The sequence below is a fragment of the Cherax quadricarinatus genome, chromosome 74 (assembly GCF_038502225.1).
Source record: "Cherax quadricarinatus isolate ZL_2023a chromosome 74, ASM3850222v1, whole genome shotgun sequence".
NCBI classification, from domain to species: Eukaryota; Metazoa; Arthropoda; class Malacostraca; order Decapoda; family Parastacidae; genus Cherax; species Cherax quadricarinatus.
This window is the reverse complement of record NC_091365.1, coordinates 16,394,139-16,418,666: the sequence shown is the minus strand read 5'-3', so window position 1 is coordinate 16,418,666 and position 24,528 is coordinate 16,394,139. Positions and strand designations below refer to the sequence as shown.

The 24,528-nt window shown below is 41.4% G+C and overlaps 1 protein-coding gene and 1 long non-coding RNA gene across 3 annotated transcripts in view; one reads left to right on the top strand and one right to left on the bottom strand.

The window, feature by feature from the left end:
* The first annotated feature begins 1,565 nt into the window (after nt 1-1,565).
* LOC128700120 (uncharacterized) lies at nt 1,566-8,813 on the top strand. 2 transcript variants are annotated; one of them, XR_008408714.2, is made up of 4 exons: nt 1,566-1,935; nt 6,554-6,744; nt 7,223-7,421; nt 8,266-8,813. It is a non-coding gene; the product is annotated as an uncharacterized lncRNA (long non-coding RNA). The 2 variants fall into 2 exon arrangements; XR_008408715.2 differs by lacking the exon at nt 1,566-1,935 and adding an exon at nt 1,962-2,148.
* A 12,736-nt stretch (nt 8,814-21,549) lies between these two features.
* The window catches only part of su(f) (cleavage stimulation factor subunit su(f)), a 353,693-nt gene continuing 350,714 nt past the window's right edge, over nt 21,550-24,528 (bottom strand). The window contains exon 14 of the mRNA XM_070100805.1: nt 21,550-24,025. Coding sequence (XP_069956906.1) covers nt 23,829-24,025 — 197 coding nt within the window. The 3' untranslated portion in view covers nt 21,550-23,828. The remainder of the gene's footprint in view (nt 24,026-24,528) is intronic.

The following is a 24,528-nucleotide window of genomic DNA, read 5'->3' as shown; positions in this document are numbered from 1 at the left end:
AAATGGAGGAATGATAGTTTGGAATGGGGTAATATCCCATGGAGCAGGGAAATGTCTCTGTTGTCCAACTTGATATAGATCATGTAGCTGGTTCATGCGGAGGTCGGTTCCAGTTTTTTCGATCCATCTGGAAGGATGTTCACCAGTGCTGAGGAAAGTTTGGAGGGCTTCTGTGCAGGGGTTTGAATGGGCTAGCCTAAGCATATTGACCCCAATAAGGATATTTCTTTCAGTAACACGATCTCTAATGCTTGGAATATTAAGTTCTTTCCGCATATTTAAAATTTTGGCAGTACGAGGGCATCCTAGGATGATCCTCATTGCTTCGTTTTGCAGTTTTTCCAGCCCTCCAAGCTTCCAGTCAGACACGAGTGCAAGTAGTGGCGCTGCATAATCAACCAATGATCTAATATAAGCAAGATACATCATTTTCACAATTTTAACATTAGCACCATACCTGGGATGAAAACCTGCCACAACTCTAAGTGCTCTCAGCCTTTCTTTGTATTGGCGACAAAGTCTCGTTACAACAGGTCCAAGTAGTGGAACCTCAAAGCCTAGATACCTGTATCTGCTTACATATTCTAGAAGAGACCCATCATGCAACTGGATCTGACGAACTGTGCCTCTCTGCCGAGGAGGACGCCTGTTGAGTATCTTTGTTTTATCCCCTGAGATTATTAACCCCAGGTCCTGACACGAGGCTAGTACATGATTAAGAATGTTTTGGGTGTTGGAGAATCCGGTAGTGTGAATCATTATGTCATCAGCAAAACTAACCATATAATGATGGGGCTGGCTAGGCATGGCATTAAGTAAGGCATTAATCAAAATGTTGAAAAGGGTGGGACTAAGCACACCTCCCTGTGGGGTTCCTAATTCAAAATCTTTAGTTACACTTCTATGTCCCTGGAACAACACAGACGACTTTCTGTTGGACAGGTAACCTTTAATCCAGCGGAGAAGCCATCCTCCAACATCCATTCTGGCAAGTTCACTAATGATTACATGTCTGTTGGCTACATCAAAAGGGGATTTAAGGTCAAGGAACGTAGTGTATGAGCTGTCAGTGTGCAGAGTGAGAAAGGTGGTAATGCAATGATGCACACTCCTTCCATGCATGAAGCCATGCAACCGGGGTGACAAGAATTCCTTAATTCTGTGCATAAGACGATTAAGAATCATCCTTTCAAATGTTTTACACAAGCAGCTAGTAAGGGATATTGGGCGAAATGAGTTTTGTTGATTGGGCTTTGGAATGGGAATAATGAGGCTATTGGTCCATGATTTAGGGAGCTCCCCAGTGACATAACTCATGTTATATAATTCAAGTAAAGGATTACCTGGTACTCGACACAGCAATCTGAGTATGTTGTAAGTAATACCATCCTCACCAGGCGACGTGGAGTTGCCCTTAGTTAGTGCTGCATCAAGTTCATAATTAGTGAAAGGAATGTTGCAGTCATCTGCCTTGCTGAGCATAAAGCAAACAAGTCTCTCCCTTGCATCATCCCGTAATGTTCGAGTTTTTGGTGCAAAAGGTTATGGTTAACTGTATCAAAAGCTTATCTTAAGTCTCTGAACAGCCCCAGGGGAAATTCAGTTTTCTCGAGTGCAGAATATATTAGTTCAAGTATATGTATAATAGCATCATTAGTACTTTTTTTCGGTCTGAACCCAAACTGACAAGGGTTGAGTATGTTGTGGGATACGAAGTAGAAGTAGACTTGTTTGTGTATTAATTTTTCGAAGATTTTAGATAGTAAGGGGAGGTTTGATACAGGCCTATAATTGTTTAATTCAGTTGGATCACCTCCTTTGAGGATCGGGGTGACTCTTGCTGTCTTGAGTATGGATGGGAAGGTGGAAGATTTAGTGGATATCTTAGAGTTGCAATAATTGGTGACACATGAAGTTTTTTTTATACGAGTTGTGGTAAGTTATTTAGGTTTCCTGTCTTGTTTTTTAGTGTTTTGATGATAAGCGAGATTTCAGTAGACTTTGTTGCGGATAAAAGTAGAATATTTGGGTAGTTGCCAGTGAGGTAGTGTTTTAGGTGAATATTTGAGCTTGGGATAATACTTGCTAGTTTTGCTCCTACTGTAGAGAAAAACATTTTGTTGGCAGTATCGGTTGGCTGGAGGAGAGGTTCGTCTGGTTTAGTAAAGTTAATCATTCTGTTTTGTGACAGCTTTTTAGATCCTAGAATTTCATATAAGGTTTTCCAGGTCTTTTTCATACCACCTTTTATGTCATGAAATCTGTTTTCATAATGCAGTCTTTTTGACCTCATTAGATTGGTTAGTATTGACGTGTAACCTCACATTGTATTGTTTACAAAACATGTACACACAAACCAACAATAAAAAAAGTTGTTTATTACTTTTGTTCTATAATATATATACACATATATAGCCACTGGACATGATCCTAGAACTGCTAAAGCTTCTGGAAGCTAGTTGTTGTGTGTGGGTGAACTTGTGAATGTGCTGAGTCAGGGCGTGGCTGGTATCACAGTGACACATTATACCATTAATCACTACCCTCACTGCCTTTGCCAGTACCCATGGGGACCCATGCCTTCTTCCCCACCACACCACCCACATGGAAATCACTCAACTTTGACTTTTTGGGTCATCCTAGGTTGATGGTCGTCTGGGTCGTCCTTCCTACCTTCCTTACATTCATCTCTAGATTCCTTCCTTCCTACCTACCTCCTTTCCTTACTTCTTCCTTCCTTCCTTTTATCTATTCCTTCCTTTTTTCCTTCCTTTCTTCCTTCCTTCCTTCTGGTTTTCTGGGTATTGCTTTTGGTCAGTGAGGTATTTCTTACCGCAAGGCATGGTAAACAAGGCATATTGAAATGGCATTCCCACAATGCACCACTGGCTCCAAGATTTTTTTTATACTGCACGCACTGACTGTGCAGACCCATTCTCTCACATGTAAGCCCACCAGCTTTCTCCTGCTTGATTTGAAGACTCTAGAATTTATGTGTATAAGTACATGATTGACCGTAGGTGAAGACATACGTGTACGTGACTGACCCAGAAAGGGTTAATACAGCCTCTCCTCACTTAGTGACGTACTCGTTTAACGACGACTCAGACTTAAGACGAGCTCTCTGACCAGTATGCATACCTAAGTAATGTATATTAGAGCTGATTACAATGGACCGTCGGGTAATGACATTAATCCGTTCCGGAGAGCTTGCCTTTAACCGATTTTGCCTTTAGCCGAATTAATTTTCCCCATAAGAAATAACAGAAATCCAATTAATCTGTTTCAGACAGCCAAAAGTATTAACAAAAAATATTTTTTTTAAAGATTAAATATAGATATACATAGAGAAAACAATGACATATAAATATAAAACACTAATTAAATGAATAAATGAACATTTAACATCACGCTTACCTTTATTGACTCTTGTTGGTGTATGGAAGACAGGTAGGAGGCGAGAGGGAGACGAGTTTATTATGTCTCAGTATGACACTATCATCATCTCTACAGCTTATTTATCTATCACAATTCATCTAATATGGCATAATAAACAATATTAATAACATAGAAACATGACATATGCCCTAGAATGAATAAAATGTCATGTATGTGAGCAGTAAGTGGTGGTAGTGTTGTTGTTGGGTTTATAAGGGCCACTGACAGAAGCCTACATAGTGGTGGTGGTGGTGGAGGCAGAACCCACTACCACTATACCACCACTATTCACACTTAAACAATGTATGTAATTTATAAGAAATATTTACATTTTAATTTATACATAGTAAGTTTATTCAGGTATACACAAATAGTTACATAAATAGATTATCATACATAGCAGCATATGTGTAAAGTACCTAAGATAACCCCAAAAAGTCAGAGTGACTTACGTATTTCCATTGGGGTCTTTTTATATTTACACTTATATTTACTTTTATACTTACATTTTTATATTTACACTTACCCTGGAGGAGATGTTAGTTTAATTAGTTAGTTTGATGGAGGAGATGCTGGCAGAGGTTTAGGGTGGTGGAAGATACGTAGCAGGCTGGCATATGTTCATTGGCCCGATACACATCCAACAACATTGGAGAGTTACTTTCATGTCGTTTTTCTATCGCTTAATCGCCTAACTTACTTGCTACACTGTTAATTCTACACTTTATCGATGGCTGGCACTATAGCTTTTATTGATACCTGCTGCTTTAGTATCGTACATATCGTAGAATCACTGATTCACTACAGAAGGCACATTCTCCCCTCTCTCTCTTCTTCCTCCACTTTTGTACTTTGCTATGAGTTTTTTCTGAATTCTATTGTGCCTCTTTCCTTCTTTACTGCAGGGCTGGCACTAGAAGCTTTCTTTGGGCCCATGGTGGCTTATTTAGCAGTTACAAGCACTAAAAACAATGGAATAATACAAAATATATTGCATGTTTACCTGGAGTTTACCTGGAGAGAGTTCCGGGGGTCAACGCCCCCGCGGCCCGGTCTGTGACCAGGCCTCCTGGTGGATCAGAGCCTGATCAACCAGGCTGTTGCTGCTGGCTGCACGCAAACCAACGTACGAGCCACAGCCCGGCTGATCAGGAACTGACTTTAGGTGCTTGTCCAGTGCCAGCTTGAAGACTGCCAGGGGTCTGTTGGTAATCCCCCTTATGTGTGCTGGGAGGCAGTTGAACAGTCTCGGGCCCCTGACACTTATTGTACGCGTGGAATCGTCCTCCCTGGCTTGTAAACAATGGTACACTGGCTTTACATGGGCTCAGGCTGCACAGACACGTTCAGGACGAATGTTCTGAACCGAGTTCTTGAGCGTTAGGTAGCCAATATTTTGATGCAAAAACGTGCTGCTATCAGATTTTGGCGTTAACCGATGCCGCCATTACCCGAGGGTCCACTGTATCTCTATTCTGTTTATTATAATATACAGTACACTACTGTATAAACACTTAAAAATATACCAGAAATGTTATAAATGGTATAAAAGTGACATTAAAACAATATCAAAGATGGCTGAAACAAACCCACTACCATTATACGTAGTATGCTCCTCACTTAGCGACGAATTTGTTTACTGATGTGGTCTTATTAACAGAACTCCATCGTTAAGTGAGGAGAGGCTGTACACTAATTATAAACGTAAGTTGCATTTACCCATTTATTCCATTGGTGATATATCTTAATGTCTCCTTAATACATGTATTGACTAATAACTAGCTACCTTACCTGTAGTGTGAAGTTTAATACACACAGGGAGGAGAACATAAATTATTGCAGTGCACATGGTGATATTATTCCTCATCTTGTTAACATTGCATCTCTTTTTTCATCCTTATCAGTATCATTTTGAAGATTACACTATATATTTAGACACTTCCAGATGCGCTTTGATTTCCTTTATCCATTCGTTACAAAATTCAGCCAATATTTCTATCGGCTCTGATGGTCCTTGATTAATTACCCCACTCATTAGTACTATGTACACATTATACACCACATTCCCGGCTTCCTACCAAAACGTTTTTCTTTTACACATATTTATTTAAATTCAGTGACATTTAGATGTAATACATTTTCCTTAACAGAATATTAATTTCCTCTAAACTACACCGATTACAATAAATAAGGAAATTGTAGGGAATATAGGTTTTCCTATGATTTAACACCTTTTAAAAAGTCACATTAAAGATACACGCCTACACCATAACATAAACATTACATTCCTATCAATTAACACACAAATCACAAGAAAATTATCAAAGTTTTCCACACTAGTTGAAAATTTTCAGGCGATAATCTGTGAACGCCTCATCCCATCAACTTCCAACTCTCAGAGGTGATATATCTGACTAATTGGAAACTTTGGAGTGTTATTGCACATTGTTTGGTCCAATTTACAAGATTTTACTTCAGCTTTTCAGCTCTCCTCTCTGCTAACTAATAGGAGGTATCCAAGTTCCAGCTCTCTAAAAATAAATATCAAATGTTTTTCTTATAGGCTTATAGAAAATTTGAAATATAATGTAACTGAGAGGTGTATACAGTGGTACCCTTGGATGTGAGCAGCTCAAAACTCAAACGGTTATGTAAGTGTATTTATGCAAGTGCTCTTGTAAGTGTATTTTTGGGGGTCTGAAACGGATTAATCTAACTTACATTATTCCTTATGGGAACAAATTCGTTCAGTATCGGCACTCGAACAACCTTCTGGAACGAATTAAGTTTGTATCCTGAGATACCACTGTATTGAAAATTCTCTGTTTCATTATTTTTAAGTTCCATGAGCTGTTAAATATCAAATTTTCGTACAGCTTTATTCCAGAGCCGGTACATATACATGTACTCAGGTACAGTCTTCTCATTCATAACTTGAGAAAGCCTCATCCAATCGACCTTCAAGGTCAACTATAAATAGGGAAAAATAATGTGGAACAACTGGCATGTGCAGGTTACATCTGGTTAATGAGATTCAATTATGCCTGCCTGATGATCAAAGAAGTTAATTTGCAGTGATGCAAATGCTTTGAATCATCTTTAATCTCTATTTCAGACACAATTAAACAAAATAAAGGTAGCTTTGCCATTTCTGAGGTACGTATTAGAAAGAATTCTACTCAAGACAATCGACCCTGTCATCACATAGCACCAAGAGCTACTTCACTACTACTACCACTGTTGCTACTACACTACTACTACTGCTGCTACTACTACACTACTACTGCTGCTGCTGCTACTACATGGGTCAGTAAGCCTACTGCAGTGCTTATACTCTTTCACCTAACATTATATCTTATATAATTTGTGTCCTTGTACTGTTTGTAACTGCTTGACAAAGTTTATGGAGAATGAAATGTTACCACAATAAAATGTCACATTAGTTGCATGTATGTTCTTTTCCCTAAGGTATGTGTTGATTAAAGAGTAGTAAAAGATGAGGAGGGATGCTTGGAGGATATAGAGAATGCCCACTGTCTTGTTTTTTCTTTATTATAGATGCTCTGGATGTTTGATGAGTTTTACTTTGCTGTCCAGGTGCATACCCAAAAATTTACCCTCATCCTGCCTATTGATTGGTGTATTGTTAATCTTAATCTTTATGTTTGAATGAACATTGTTAGCTTTGTGCTCAAACATTATGTGTATGTATAAGGTTTTGTCACTATTTAGTGTTTGTTGTGATCGAAGTACGTAAATATTTTTGCAAGTTTGACGTTTACAGTGTTGAGTGCAACCGGTCGCCGTTTGATGTAATAAAAGCTGTCGCCTGCAAAAAGAATTGGTTTAAGTCTCTGTGAAGCATTAGGAAGGTCAGTGATGAACAGTAGACAAGGAGGAGCAGAGGGTCTAGGAACCACTTTGATTGATCAGGTTGCTGAACAACAGTCATTAATGGTCACATGTCGATGTCTGTCACTCAGGTAAGATTGAATGTATGATAGGAAAAGAGCAGAGTGTGAAATGAGATTGTAATGCAGTTAAATGTTAGTATTGAGGGAGAGAGTATGGAAGAGGTGGGAATGGACATGTCAGCGGATGGGTCTATGAAGGATGAGGCGAATCACAGAATTGACGAGGGGAAAAAGGTGAGTGGTGCACTGAGGAGTCTGTGGAGACAAAGAACTTTATCCATGAAAGCAAAGAGGGGAATGTATGAGAGTATAGTTGTACCAATGCTCTTGTAAGGGTGTGAGCCATGGGTTGTTAATGTTGCAACTAGAGGCAGTGGAGATGTCATGTCTGTGGGCAGTGTGTGGTGTGAATATAATGCAGAGAATTAATAGTTTGGAGATTAGGAGGAGGTGTGGGATTACCAAAACTATTATCCAGAGGGCTAAGGAGGGGTTATTGAGATGGTTTGAACATGTAGAGAGGATGGAATGAAATAGAATGACTTCGAGATATACAAATCTGTGGCGGAGGGAAGGTAGGATAGTGGTCAGTCTAAGAAAGGTTGGAGGGAGGGGGTAAGGGAGGTTTTGTGTGCGGGAGGCTTAGACTTCCAGCAAGCGTGCATGAGCATGTTAGACAAGCGAATGGAGACAAATAGTTTTTGGGACTTGACGTGCTGTTGGGTTGTAAGCAAGGTAACATTTATGAAGGGATTCAGGGAAATCGGTAGGCTGGGCTTGAGTCCTGGAGATGAGAAGTACAGTGTCTGCACTCTGAAGGACGGGTGTTAATGTTGCAGTTTTATAACTTTAGTGTAGGCATGCCTCTGGCAAGACAGTGATGGAGTGAATGATGAAAGTTTTTCTTTTTCAGGCCACCGTACCTTGGTGGGGAACAGCCAATATGTTAATAAAAAAGAATATTGAGGATATGAAGCAAATCAGACGAGGTATTCACAGGTGATCACATAGAAACCCAGTATGCCAGTTTCTTCAATAAAATGGCAAATTAGGACATGCACAGCCCAAAGCTAATTCAAGCTATCCACTAAGAAACACCAGCTTCAGAGCTGAACTGAAGAGGCATTCTCTTATATCAGAGAGACCAATATCTTAAAATACACAGCACATTGAACTTGAAGCTGTTTAGAAATTGAAGTCTTTAAGATACCTGGATGCAGCACTCAGAAAATGTGATATGAAAAGCATTTTCTGCATTTTTTATTAATTTGCCAAATTATATTTTTTTTAGCATTATATATTAGCATGGATCTTTTACACAATAAATATATTACATACTAATAGTTTTTGCTACCCTTCTTTTACCAAAAAATAAATATTCATGTAGTGAAAATTCACAACCCACTTTGTTTGAAATGCACCCACTGGAACCTTTATGGTTACCCATGCATCAAAGACCCTGACTGGGGGCCACCTATAATAGCAATTTATAGCAAAATTTGGCAAAAGTGACGAGCAGTTATGTCTTGGAAAAGGTCGTTCTACAATATACTGAGAGAATTTATAATTCAGCTCACTCACTGAGTGTCTGTGGTTTGTTCTCCAGTACAGGTGGAAATGGTTTTTTTTTTTTTTTTTTTTTTTTTTTTTTTTTTTTTTTGATTATTCAAAGTTTATTCTCTATAAGGATTACAATGCTGAGTTTACAGAAATTTGGTTATTGTTTGGTTTACATGTAGTGAAATTGTGATTACAGAGTGTACCACTAGAATGCTTAGCATGGCTAGGCATTTCGGGCATACTTAGTTTTATTCTTAATTGTAAAATATTACAAATTATGAGGTAAGTTGGTATTATGGCTAAGTGACTAAATACTAGTTTGTGAGTTTAGCAATGTGAATGCTTTTGTTTTGGCACAGTACATAGTTTCAGTATTGGAGTATAACAGGATTCATTATTTTAAGACTGAGATTAATATTTCTGTTTATGGTCAAATGAGTGAGTGAGTGTAAGTGTGAACCACCAGGTGGTATTCGTGTAGTTAGTTGATGGGGTGTATCAGGGAGATAAGATGTTTTCTAATGGTAGTGTTGGGCATGTTTCCTTACACCTGCTGCCCCCTGTTCACCTAGCAGTCAGTAGGTACCTGGATGTTAGTAGACTGGTGTGGGTTGCATCTGGGGAGGGGGGGGGGTAGTATGCCTTGGGTAAGGCTGGGCTTTGAAGTGAGCTGAGGCAGGATAACAGCTCTTAGCCTGTAAAATTTGTGTAAAAAAACAAAAAACTCAGTATGTCTACACTGAGAGACACACCTCATGGTGTATACATCTTGTGTGATGTATTTATTGGTTGGTGAATGTATTTTGAAGGCTGTCAACTACATGAGGGACATTAAAGCAGCATGCCATCTGTTAACCACATCAAGAATGCTTTAATTCCTAATGTAGGGATTAAACACTTGGCAAATATAGACTGAGACATACCTCATGGTGTATACTGTATATCCTGTGATTATTGGACATGCCTCTCCTCAGTTAAGGGAAGGAGAGAGGGAAGTTAGTTGCAGGATGGATTATGATCTGCACCACAAGCTGGGCATTCTGCCAGTGATCTGTAATATCTTGTCAGATGGCCAAAGCACCACAAATAATTCTGGTGCTTTGGCCGTCTGGCATTGTTTGGAGTTCCCTAACATGTAAGCAGTGTCCTGCAATATAAACAAACGATGGTAGGTCTTGGCGATCAATAGGGCAGTTTAGCTACATTGCTCCAATAAAATGTATGACTGCAGGCATGGCAGACACAAGTTTCCACTTTAGTGACTGGGAAGTTTTAGAGCTTGAGTTCTTCATGAATGTTTGGGCTGCACTGTATAAACTCTTGCTTTATTATAGTGTGTGAGATGATAGTTTCACAGTTCAAACTGAGGGACAAGTGTATGTGAATAGTGACTAGGACATTGTTGATAATGTGCATTTGAAAAAGACTGGTGGCCTGGTCTGTATCATGTACATTGACAATACACATCCCACTCAAGAGCATAGAAGGAGAAATTTGGGGCAATAGATTTAATGAGTTCTTTGCTAATACATACTATAGTTTGTGAGATAATCCATATGGGATGTTGGAGGGGAAAAGACTTTTACCCAGGTTTTCAGAATGGTATATTTGTAGGGATGTGAATGAAAAGGTATGGCAGCATATATCAAGGTCTTTTGGGTGATGACTTTGAGCCAGTCTATCCCCTGATGTGCAGTCTGAAAATCATTGCTACATCATGGAAGAAGCCAGGGTCATAGTCAAAGATTGAAGGACAGAGGAATCAAAGGGATCAGATAGAATGCCAGTACCTGGGTCTGGCAACAAGGGGCTACTTGAAAGTGATACCAGGTTCTGAGGAGAGTCAGGCTGCATGCAGGGAATAATCAGTGAGTGTAGCTAATTGTACGGGTAGAAAGATTATTATCCACATAATAATAATAATTACTTTCAGCTCTATTAACCCAACCAACCATCTAGCCCAACAAGGAAAAGCTTACCTGTTGACTAAAAGAAACAAACCCATGGTTAATAGAAAGGTATACATGAGTGACCAACATATTGCTAAATGTCAGCTACAGGACCAGACTGGTACCTACTCACTGATGTTCACTTGGCCCTAGCCCAATACATCACTCTGTCAGACAGGGTAGAGAAACAACAAACCAGTTGATTAATTTAAGCAGGGCCCACACCGAGCTTCTTGTTTGACCTCTATGCCCTTACCTGAGGGCCGCAACTCCAATGCCAGACTCAGCTTTTGAGTTCATAGGTTACTGTCCACTTACCATGCACAGTAACCTGTAAGTGCACAGGGCAGTATTTAGTTTGGTCTCTACATTACAGCCATTCTGAGGAAGCCGCAGCCCACCCAGTAAAGCGATGACCTAGATTTTCCCACTGGGTATATAAAGAACCTGATATCAATGGGAACAAGCCCCAGTGCATACAACACATTTGAAATGTAATACCACTTTAGATTTTTTTTTTAACCTCAATGACTGTCTCCCAAAAAGGTAGGATGATGCCCCAAAAAACGGAAACACATTTACAATAATTCATTCGATTGCTGTCGTGCCAGAAGTGTGTGACAACATAATTCAGATGACTCTTCAACTCTTAACAACCCCATCCCCTACTTCAGAGTGCAAGGGTCATACTTCTCACCTCCAGGACTAAAGTTCAGCTTACCAATTTTCCCTTAATTCCTTCCTAAATACTACTTTACTCACACTCTATTCATGCTTCATGCCTATCTAGTATGCTCAAACAAGCCTGATTTATGAATTTAGAAAAGGCATATGATAGAGTGGATAGGGGGACAATGTGGCAATGTTGCAAGTATATGGAATAGGTAGTAAGTTACTAATTGCTGTAAAGAGTTTTTATGAGGATGGTGAGGCTCAGGTTAGGGTGTGTAAGAGAGAGGGAGACTACTTCCCAGTAAAAGTTGGTCTTAGACAGGGATGTGTAATGTCACCATGGTTGTTTAACATATTTATAGATAGGGTTGTAAAAGAAGTAAATGCTAGGGTGTTGGAGAGAGGGGTGGGATTAGATTATGGGGAGTCAAATACAAAATGGGAGTTGACACAGTTACTTTTTGCTGATGATACTGTGCTTTTGGGAGATTCTCGAGAAAAGTTACAAAGGCTAGTGGACAAGTTTGGGAGGGTGTGTAAAGGTAGAAAGTTGAAAGTGAACATAGATAAGAGTAAGGTGATAGCGCTAAAAGGATTATACAGCGCCTGAGGGGGGATGTGGAAGGCATTCAGGCTTAATTCGGGGAACTGGAGCACAGATCCAATTCCCTAAATCAAGAGCCCCTCACCAACATCAAGGAACCTTCCTTGAGGGGATGAGGGTATCAAACAATTTAGATAAAGAAAAATTGGATATCACATTGTAGAGAGGGAGTATGAAAGAAGTGAATGTTTTCAAATATCTGGGAGTTGATTTGTCAGCAGATGGGTTTATGAAGGACGAGGTTAACCATAGAATTGATGAGGGGAAAAATGGTGAGTGGTGCATTGAGGTATCTGTGGACACAAAAGACGTTATCCATGGAGGCAGAGAAGGGAATGTACAAGAGTATAGTGGTACCAATGCTCTTATATGGGTGTGAAGAATGGCTTGTAAATGCGGCAGCGAGGAGGCTGGAGGCAGTGGAAATGTCGTGTCTAAGGGCAATGTGTGGTGTAAATATTATGCAGAGAATTTGTAGTGTGGAAATTAGGAGGATGTGTGGAGTTACTAAAAGTATTAGTCAAGAGGGCTGAAGAGGGGTTGTTGAGGTGGTTTGGTCATTTAGAGAGAATGGAACAAAGTAGAAAGACTTGGAGAGCATATAAATCTGTAGGGGTCATCCTTGAAAAGGTTAGAGGGAGGGGGTAAATAAGGTTTTTGTGGGAGATGGGCTTGGACTTCAGCAAGCATGCATGAGCATGTTAAATAGGAGTGAATGGAGATGAATGGTTTTTGGGACCTGATGAGCTGTTGGAGTGTGAGCAGGGTAATATTTTGTGAAGGGATTCAAGGAAACCAGTTAGCCAGACTTGAGTCCTGGAAATGGGAAGTACAATGCCTGCACTGTAAAGGAGGGGTTTGGGATATTGGCAGTTTGGAGGGACATCTAAATTGTCGTATCTGAGTGCCTCTGCAAAGACGGTGATTATGTATGAGTGATGGTGAAAGTGTTGAATGATGATAATTTTTTCTTTATTTTTGGGTTTTTCTTTTTGAGTCACCCTGCCTCAGTGGGAAATGGCCGATGTGTTAAAAAAAAAAAAAAGAGCCTGATGGATGCTCAAGCCCCTGAAGCTCAAAGCCTCCTTTACCACTCTTCCACCAACTGTTTCTGGGATGCCCCCTACCCCTCTTACCTTCCTCTCCAGATTTATATATTTTCTTTGTCATCCTATACCTACCTCTCCAACCTCTCTAGAATTCCAAATCACCTCAACAGCTGCTCCTCAGCCCTCTCAGGTGTGCCCTTGGAAACCCTACACTGCCTTTTATTTTCTACACTCTGAGGTCTTTGCATAATATTCACTTCATATTGCTTTCGAACATAACGTCTCCACTGCCTCTAGCCTCCTCACTGCAATGTTCAAAGCCCATGTTCAAAGCCCATTATTATAATCAAAAAGAAGCGCTAAGCCACAAGGGCTATACAGCGCTGCAGGGCAGGAAGGAAGCGAGGGCATCAGGTGGCAAAAGGGAGGTGGATGAGTAATAGGTTACGGATAACAGCGGAGCAGTGGATGGTGAAAGGGTAAAGGGCAGCAAGAGACTGAGCTAGAAAGGGCTGAGGGGAGTGCGTAAGGTATCATCATCAGAGTTTGTGGAGTAAATCAGTCGTTGTTAAGAAGTCAATGAGAGAGTCAGGATTAAAGGAGGGTCCATCAGCAAGAAGGGAAGGTAAAGAGAGAGTAGTAGAACGAAGACGGCGTTGGAGGTAAATTCTGCGTGCTCGTTGATAGAGAGGGCAGTCTAACAGAATCTGGCTAATCGATACTGGAACTTGACACTGCTCACAGAGAGATACAGGGTGCCTTTCCATGAGATACCCGTGAGTAAGACGAGTGTGGCCAATGCGAAGACGGGAGAGAGTGGTCTCCCAACCACGGCACTGATGACAAGAAGACGGCCAGTAACCTATGCTCGGTTTAATAGAATGAAGTTTGTTACCAAGCAGAGTTGACCAACGTTGTTGCCAACGGGCGCAAAGGTGGGCAGCTATTGTAGCAAAATAGTCCAGAAATAGAACACCTCTATAGGAAATTGGTAGGTCATGTACTGCTGACCGCGCAGCAGTGTCTGCCTGTTCATTGCCCTGTACGTCGACATGACCAGGGACCCAACAAAAAATAATACAGTATCTTTATGCTTCATAGAGATACGGCGTAGCCAAAGTTGGATACGGAGAACTAGGGGGTGAGATGTATCAAATTTTCGTATAGCCTGTAGAGCACTAAGGGAGTCTGAGACTACCACAAATGATGACACAGGCATAGATGCAATACGAATAAGTGCTGCAAGAATGGCATACAGTTCAGCAGTAAAAATGCTAGCCGAAGATAGTAAATGCCCCCGCACGACGCTGTCCGGAAACACTGCTGCGAATCCGACGCCATATGAAGACATAGAGCCATCTGTGTACACAGCGGTGGCATGAGAATGGGAGTGGAAGTGATCAAGAAAAAGAGAGCGGGAAGCCGCCGTAGGCAGTTGAGCTGTCGAGCAAGGGAGTGAGAAAGAACAGACCCGAACAGCTGGAACTTCCCAGGGGGGTAGGGAAAAGTGAGATACTACATGAACATATAAAGGTGGTAACTGAAGGGAAGACGAGTGAATGTAGGCGAAGAGAAAAGGGACGGAGCAAACAGGGGCGGCGAACGAATAAAGAATGTCTACTAATATCGGTGACCATTCTATAAATGGAAGGATTGTGGAGATCGTGAGAGCGTACATAGCGAAGGCAATGGGCATCACAGCGATCAGACAAGGATGGAACATTCGCTTCTGCATAGAGGCTCTCAACAGGGGAAGAGCGAAAAGCACCAAGGCACAAATGTAATCCTTGGTGATGGATAGAGTTAAGGCTAGAGAGAGTAGCAGGAGAGGCCGCGGAATAAATCTGGTCACCATAATCGAGTTTCGATAAAACGAGGGCTGAATGTAGGCGAAGCAGAGTTCGACGATCAGCTCCCCAGGAAAGATGAGCAAGGGTTTTAAGAAGGTTTAGCCGGCTGTGACAAGTTGCCTTCAGAGAGGTAATGTGAGGTTTCCAGGATAACCTACGGTCAAAGAGAAGGCCTAGAAACCTGACTGTATCACGTTCGGGGATACGGGAGCCATAGAGATACAAAGGATGATCGGAGATAACAGAGCGTCTAGTGAAAGTAATTTGGTGAGTTTTGGTACTTGAAAATTTAAACCCATGCGTGGTGGCCCAAGTGGAAACACAGTCGACCGCATGCTGGAGAGAAACTGCAATGAGATGACAGTCAGCGCCTGCACAAGCAATAGCGAAGTCATCAACATAGAGTGATGACCAAATATTGGGTGGAAGAACAGAGGCCAAATCATTTATAGCAAGGAGAAAAAGTGTTGTGCTTAGAACACATCCCTGAGGGACACCTTCAGCTTGGACGAAGTCCGGGGAAAGAACATTATTGACTCGAACACGGAAATGTCTGTCAGTTAAAAAGTTCTTAAGGAAGGATGGTAGATTGCCTCGGAGGCCTAAGAAATGGGCCTGGGCCAAAATATTATACCTCCAAGTTGTGTCATATGCCTTCTCAAGGTCAAAAAATATGGCAATAACTGAGTGATTATTCGCAAAGGCATTACGAACATACGTGTCCAAGCGTAGTAAGGGGTCTATGGTAGAACGACCCTTACGAAAGCCATATTGACTAGCGGAGAGACTGTTGTGTGTCTCTAAATACCACATTAAACGTCGATTTACGAGACGTTCCATCACTTTGCAAACTGTACTAGTAAGAGCGATGGGACGATAGTGGGAAGCATCATGTCCTGTAGTACCCGGTTTGCGGAAAGGGAGAACAATGGCAGATTTCCACAGCTGGGGAAGAACTCCTTGTGCCCAAATAAGATTGAAGAGGTGTAAGAGGACTACAAGGACTGACCGATGTAAATGTTGTAACATACGAATATGAATGTCGTCAGGCCCAGCTGCCGATGATCAGCAAGCTGAGAGCGTTGCCTCTAGTTCTTGAAGTGTAAAAGGCACATTATACTGTTCTTCTCTGAGAGAATAAAAGTGCAAGGGTACTAACTCTCTGGCAGACTTTGAGGAAAGAAACGAGGGGCATAGATGGAGCCCTCGGGAAATACGGACCAGATGTGTGCCAAGTTCAATGGCAACGTCGAGAGGGTTTGCTACATCAACACAAGCGACCCATAGAACAGGAGCCGGGTCAGGAGAGTATTTACCACTCAATTTCCTCACTTTTTTCCAGACTGCACTCATAGAAGAAGCAGAGGTGATGGTGGAAACAGTCTTGCCAACAAGTGCGTTTAGCTTCACGGATGACACGGCGAGCGATCGCACGCTTCTGCTTAAAATCAAGAAGTCTCTCAGCGGTTCTATTGTACCGGTACCTGCCCCATGCAGCGCGTTTCAAACGTACTGCACGAGCACAAGCAGGAGACCACCAAGGCACGCACTTCTGAGAATGCCTGCCTGAGGTTTGGGGTATAGAATGAGAAGCTGCGGTATAAACTGATGTCGAGAAGAGGTGTAGGAGCTCATCAATGGAGGATGAAGAAGGAACCTCACTAAAAGCAGTGAGGTGTGAGTAAAGATCCCAATTTGCCCGATCAAATTGCCAGCGAGTTCTACGGAAAGGTGGTGAATAGGAAGGAGAAGTAAGAATGATTGGAAAATGATCACTGTCATGTAAGTCCGGTAGAACAGACCAGGTGAAGTCTAGTGCAGTGGAGGAAGAGCAGACTGATAGATCGATGCAAGAGAGAGTATGAGTACGAGGATCAAAATGGGTGGGAGTACCCGTATTTAAAACATGGAGGGGGTGAGAGGCGAGAAAAGCCTCCAACTGGATGCCACGTGAGTCACAATGAGACCCCCCCCAGAGGAAATGGTGGGCATTAAAATCACCAAGTAACAGAAGTGGTGGTGGTAAGGATGAAACAAGAAAGGCAAAGTCTGGGATAGAAAATGCTCAAGAAGGAGAGAGATATAAAGAACATATTGTAAACCACTTATTCAAGTGGATACGGGCTGCAGTGTAATGCAGCGAGGTATGGACAAATAGTTGACAGTACGGAATATCATTGCGTAGAAGAAGGGCACTTTCATTAAAGGTCCCATCTGAGAAAGGATCCGAAGAATACAATAAATTATAACCTGAGATAGGTTGGAAAACAGCCGAGTGTAATTTTGGTTCTTGTAAGCAAGCACCAACAGGGGAAAACCTGGAAAGCAACATCTGAAGCTCACCCCGATTACCCCTGAGGCCGCGGATATTCCACTGTAAATAGGCCATGATTGGCGATGAAGAAAATACCAGGAATCTGTAGGTAAAGGCACCTACGGACTAGAGGGGTTAGAAAAGTCAATGTGTGGTGGCATTGGAAGACGTTCAAGCAGCGAAGGAACGGAGCGTTGCGAAGAATGGGGTTGTGAAGATGGAGGAGAGGGAAGAGAAGGAACAGGAAGTGAATCAGTGTCCATTGAAGGTTTAGTCTCTGCAATATATTCTGAAATGGCTTCAAGTGTTTCTGAATTCAAAGATGTATGGGAGACCATATTGGAGATAGAAGGAGGAGGGTGAGTAAAGATTGGGACAGTAATGGACTGTACCAAAGTAGAGGGGGAGGGAAGAGTGTAAGGGACTGGAGATGAAGTGTGGGGGGGGGGGACAGAAGAGGCAGAAACCTGGGAGGTGGCAGAAGAGGGAGAAACTTGGGAGGGGACGGGGGTGGAAGGCATAGTACGAGGAGGAGGGTGAATCTCCACACTTGTAATAGAGCCAGAGAGAGGGGAAGAACTAGGTACAGAGACTGGAAAGGTAAAGTGTGGAGGTGGAAGAAGGGAAGGAAGGGGCAAAGAAGATTTGAGCAATGTGGATTTTTTGGATTTCTGAGTAGAGGGGCGATTGGTATTAGGTGTCGTACGAGGTCTTGTCTATACTGGGGCGTGTGAGGAAGGACGCGAAGATGTGAGAACAGACTGAGTTGTAGTCGGGATGTCAGAGCCAAGGACAGCAAAAGGATTAGATGCCGGAGTGGCTATGGGAGGTGTAACAACAGAGGCGGCTGCAGAAGATGGGACCCCAGAAGTGGGGGGATGTTTGGAAACACGAGAATAAGAAACACGGGGTAGTCTCCCTTGGAGGCGGAGATGAGTAACTGCCATAGCATTAGGGAGACCTTCTGCCTCTTTGAGGCAACGGATTTCACATTCATTTAAGTAGACCTGGCAACGGCCGGAGTACGAAGGGTGAGCTTCATTACAATTAAGGCAAGATGGAGGTTGACTGCAAGATGTATTAGAATGGTCGTTGGCACCACAGACTGGGCATTCGGCCATAAATCTGCAATATTTTGCTGGGTGACCAAAACACCAGCAATTTCTACATTGTTGCGGTGTAGGTATCACCTTTCGAACTTGTAACCGATGTCCCGCGACATATACAGAGGACGGGAGTTCTCGGCTGTCAAAAGTTAAACGAGCCACATTGCAAGGGTAACGTCTCCGCCCCCGGGCAGGAAGGACATAAGTGTCTACTTTGAGGATTGGGAGATCCTGGAGTTCCAGCTGTTCAAGAATGTCATTGCCACATGACTGGAAATTCTGTTGGACTATGGTATGGGGCAGAATGACAGTACCACTACAAGAATTGAGAGAAAGATGTTTTTCAATAGTGATAGGAGTAGTATCGATATTCGAAAGGAGAGAAAGTTCATGAGCTTTGGTAGCATTCTGGACAGTGACGATGCGCGTACCGCTCTTGAGAGCATGAAATGAAATATCTCTACCAACATGACGCAGGAGCGCTTTGCCAATACTATAGTCAGAAAGGTAGGCAGAAGAATAAGTCGGTCTTAAAGTAAAGAATTTAGTCCATTGTGTGGTCCGAAACTGAGCGTGGAGAGGGAGTGCTTGACGTGTCGGTCTTTTCCGAGTAGAGGGGGAAGGTAACGAAGGAGCATCATCAGGAGATTGACGTGGCGTTTAGGAGTAGGACCGGAGTTGGTCCGGCCTGAAATGGGCGGGCGATTCGAAAATTGCCGTACCGCAGAGGGAGAAGCCGGAAGAATAGTCAAAGGAGAGCGGAGTTCAGACAAATCGAAGGAGTCAGTCGAAGCCCCGGTACCTGAAGCGGGTGAGGAAACAGCACCAGCAAGAGGTACAGGGGCATCAGGAGTGTCCGAAGAGTGGTCTAAACACAAGGCAGGGTCAGAATGGGGTGCGGTATCAAGAAGGGGCCCGGGGGTAGTGGGTTCATGGATTGGGTTCTCCATGGTTAGGTTACTCCTTTGCTCTTTGTTTTTAAGAAAAAAAAAAAGAGAGGAAAATAAAACTAAAAAAAAAGAATAAAAAAAAGGGGGGAGCAGGGAGGAATGAAAGGGCCGGAAATCTCCCTCCGCGCCCAAGAGGACCTCAGCACCGCTAGTAGCGCAGATGCAGCATGGAACCCGTGCCATACCCTACCCTTCATGCCAGTAAACCAGCAATCCGGGATAGCAACCTCACATCTGCCGAGCTGCCTCGGTGGACAAAAGAGAGGGCGGCCGGATATTCGCCACAAAGCATACCTCCTTCGGCCACCACCCCCGGAATCCGAAAGGTGGCTTCCAGAGATACACCCGTCGCCCGAAAGACACCCAAACTACTCCAGGATACCGGAGAGGGATCGGGACATCCCCAGGCGATCCAGATTCCACGGCAAACTACGCCACCGCCAAGAACCTCAACGGAATGGGATGGACCCCGGTGTCCTTTCCCCTACCTAGGAACTAGCACGCCTGTGGGAGAAATCCCAAAGGCCAAAAAGAGGAAGGGCAAAAGGGAGGGGTGGGGAGGAGGAGGAATGGAAAAAGGGGAGGATGGGATAGGGGAGGGGAGAATGGGGGGTAATTAGGTTCGGTCTGAGGAAGAAGACCGACAGGTCTAATTCCTCAGACCAAGAGCCTCTTCACCACGCCAAGGAGCCCCCCTTGAAGAGGTGGACTATACGAAAAATATGCAACTAGTTGACAAGTGTGACATGATGATAGAGTTTGTTGACTGTGTGCGTAGGAGTCGCAAGTGGTATATAAAACTGTTTTTTCACCTTGTAGACATTGCAGTGCTCGATGCATTCAATATGTATGAAATAAAGACTGGAAAACGACAACGTTTTGCAGAATTCTCTCTGAATGTTGTCAAACAGATAGCAAGTATGGTACCACACCTGTACCTGCCCCTCAACAGCGACCTGTCACGCCACAACCTGTCCCCCAACCACAGCCAGTGGGGGAAGTGCCAGACTGAATTACTCCTGTCAGTATCTGGTACCAATACCACCTATCCAAAAGAAGAATGCCCAGAAAATGTTTATTGTGTGCGCTACCACCAAAAAACGACCCCAACAGCAGAAGGACACACGATTCATTTGTCACCAGTGTGGGGTGGCACTCTGTATGAATCCATGCTTCATGGAGTATCATACAATCGTGGAGTTTTAGAAACATAAGTGGGACATGTAAATACTTGTATATAGTTGTAGATAATAGAATGTGATTCAGCCAGGTGTGCAAAATCACCTGTCAGTGTGTACATGTGTGTTTATGAAATTATGATAATAATTTCATATATAATACTGGTGTATAAACAACAATTGGCATTGAAATCAAAAGATTTACTATAAAACATAATTATCATATCATGAAAACCAAGAAAAAAAAAATGGAAGAAAATGGCAAATATGTAGAATTTCTGCAAGTGGCAGTGCTCCATGTTGCTGTCAGGTGATCGCCAAGTGCCAACTCCGCGGCCTCATATCTCGGCAAGTACTGACCCTAATTTTTTTTATTCTAAAACACTTAAAAAATGTGCTCTTTTTTCTACATAAAAAAAAAAAAAATTCAAAATATTCGGGGCACTGCGCGAGTGGACGTATATATACGTTTGGACCGTTTAAGGGTTAAAAAGTAAGTGTTAATTAACCCTTATGGGTCATGGTTCATTAATTACTCTTCAACAGCTTTGCAAAGATATTATTTATTATTAAAATTATAGGGGAGTGCTAAACCTGTAGGATTATGCAGCACATGTGGGGGGTGGAAGGTATTTAGGCTCAATTCAGGGAACCAGAGCACAGATCCAATTCCCTAGATCAAGAGCCCCTCACCAGTGTCAAGGAACCTCCCTTGAGGGGTTTGCAAAGATGAAGCAATAATTGATTAGAAAAAATCAAATTATATTTAAATATTAGTATAAATCCATGCATGTCGTAACAGGCGACTAAAATGCTGGAAGCAAGGGGCTAGTAACCCCTTCTCCTGTATACATTACCAAAGTTAAAAAGAGAAACTTTTGTTTTTCTTTTTGGGGCGCCATGCCTCGGTGGGATACAGCCGGTTTGTTGAATGATGATGATTAGCATAAATGAGATGGAAATAATGAACACATTTTCTTTTTATTAGAGAAGTAACATATTATTATTATTGTATAAAAAATCTGGTGAACATGGGTGCATTTATAATGCAACAGGAAACACAATATGTTAGAACTTTAACACTGTCACAAGGGTAAGAAGTGTTGGTGAAGAGAGGAAAAGTGGTAGGAACTATTGGTAAAGAGAGGAAAGTAGCTACAGAGTAGAAAAAGAGAGGAAGTGGTAAAAGATGAAGTAATGCATACTGGGATATTGTAGTAATAATTTATAACCTTAATGATACATCAAAACTACACAAAGATACAATAAAATATATTAATACACACTGCAGTTCTGAAATACCTAAAGGTACACCTCGAGACAATTTTTAAACAATACTGATGCATGAAGAAACTCGTGATTATGATAGTCACAAAAAAATGTGGCAAAGCTTAAAGATCCTACAGCTCTCTGAGAACTCTTAAATACTTCCTGATGATGTGTTTATCAGCTTCATCACCTACAGTGTTGTCTGTTTCCTAAATATATGCTTGCTATTTATACTTGCATTACAACCTCAATTTTCAAGGCCTGTACATGGACATATACAAATATAAATTACACTGAATTAACTGATCTATAGAACATTTTATTATATGAATAAGAATCAGATTTAGATTACATTTTATGATGATATTTTTGTTTAAATTCTTCACAGTTTCAAAAATAAAATTAGCTTGGCATGTTGTGCCATTAATCTGAACTACAAAACTGATTACTATATACATACACATACACACAATATATATACACATACATTATTTGTACTTTTCATTTCAAAATAGCTATGAAACTCGAGACAAAAAAAATTTTCATTTCACTTTTAAAGACTTATTGCCCTTCATCAACTTTTTTTTTTGGCTTAGACTAACATATTCTGTCACATTTTGTATTTTCAATTTTAATACTGGTAAGTTGAATATGATCTCTGAAGGTCTCACTTTGTACACCTGGAGTCTTCGTATTTATTGGGTTTCAAGAAATCTTTGAAAAAGTGCAGCCAACTTGCTGGTTTGGTGAACCTGATTTACCTTCTATACATGCTGGCTTGTACAATTTTTCATTCCTCAAGACAACATTTACAGAATAAAAATTTAGCAATTTATGCACTGATAATTATGACTCACAATTATCTTACCTAGTTTCCCTTAGCACTCAGGCATGATTAGAATAGAACAATCTCTCAATAATTCTTAAGTCATGACTACAAATCTCACAATAACACGAAACTAAGATCGGAAATTTTAGAGTACATGTGGGTCCCTGAGCTTAGGATTCCTAGGTTCACATGCTGGTCATAGCATTGAAAGTTGATTAAAATATGGAAAAACAATTAATATGCTAAAGATGATGATAGCTAATCTTCAGAAAATTTCTTGCATCTCTTACCATAAAACATAATATTTACATTAATAATACATTATTCTCAAAACAGGGCCTTGTGTATTGCTAAATTTGTTTTTATTTAATACCAGCAAGAAGTTTCTATAAAATCAAATCCTCACATCCTTGGCATGGATAACTACTATAACTCAGTGATACCCTTGTGTATATTAAAGTTCAACTCTGAGACTCATCATGAAGACAACCAGCTGTGGCTGGCAGCTGAATGCATCTGTCAGTCTGTTAATCTTACCTTGCCCCTGAACTGAGCCCCAGTATTATGGGATGTGATGCAGAACACAACTGCACCTCGTAGCTCTTTACAGAACTTGGTATTTTAATTTAAATGAGAAAATAAAAGACTTCTGCGAAGATAAATTATACAATGACCTGAATTTTGGTCAGCGATCACTGCAATACTGGTACTCCATATCACAGTTAAAAATGTTTGCTCACAACATACTCAGAGACTTTTTAAGATATTGCAATCAGTCTTGGTAAATATCTTTTATCTTTGACACTGAATACAACATCAACAATCTCATAATGATATGAAATATCAGAATGTCTAAAACCTGATTACTCTATGAACTTAGTAAGATTAAGAAGTTTGAGCTGTGTCATATACCTACTATCATACACAATCTTCAACAGAAACCTCTTGTGTAGAGAGATGATTTACAACATTGATAATGGTACATCATCAGATTCCCACCATACCTGTGACTGATCTCAAGGGTTCTACCCTTGCAGTCTGCCCTGAGGCAAAACTTCCTTGTTGGCTGCCTGACCAACCATGGTGTTGCTGTCAGTAGCCCACAGCCATTACAACCTGGTACATAATATAGTAGGTGAGATAGCTTTATTTCATTTTCTTTTGTTGTCTAGCTCTGTAAATATCACTAGTAAGCACTGGTTTGTTGCCATCCTCATCATCTGAGTCATCTCCTGGAATTACTTTTCTCTTTCGGTCTCCACTTGGGTCGACCACCCAGTGGACTGACTTAGACAGTTCAAAGAGTCGAACATCATGGCTGCCACTAGTCGACCACTGACCACCTGCAGAAATGAAACATCAAAATAATGTCCTGACACATCACTTAATGAACTCACTCATTCCCTTCTGAATTTATGTACAGTAGACCATCGATTACCACAGTAGTTCCTGAAAATGCAGTGTCAGACGAATCCGTGTTAAACAAACTGAAAAACTTATAGGAAAAATAGGGTTATGTTTCTGGGACCCCCCAAAATGCTAAACTTTTTTTTTTTTTTTTTTTTTTTTTTTAGGTCTACAAATCTTACAAAAATAAAAATGATAATGTAACAGTTGTTCACTGTCATTATGTATTATGTTTAATACACTGCTTAAGGCTATGAATGTTACAGAATATTTCTTACCTTATATTGTGGTTGCTGGTATATGTCAATAATTCTTAACGGAGTGGAGAGGGAGTCAGTAAGTCGAGTCAGTAAGTCTAAGTCAGTAAGCCAGTTTATTCAGGTAGTTGTCGTCTATATGTCATTCTTTTCAGGAGATGACAACCTGGGTTATTCACTGC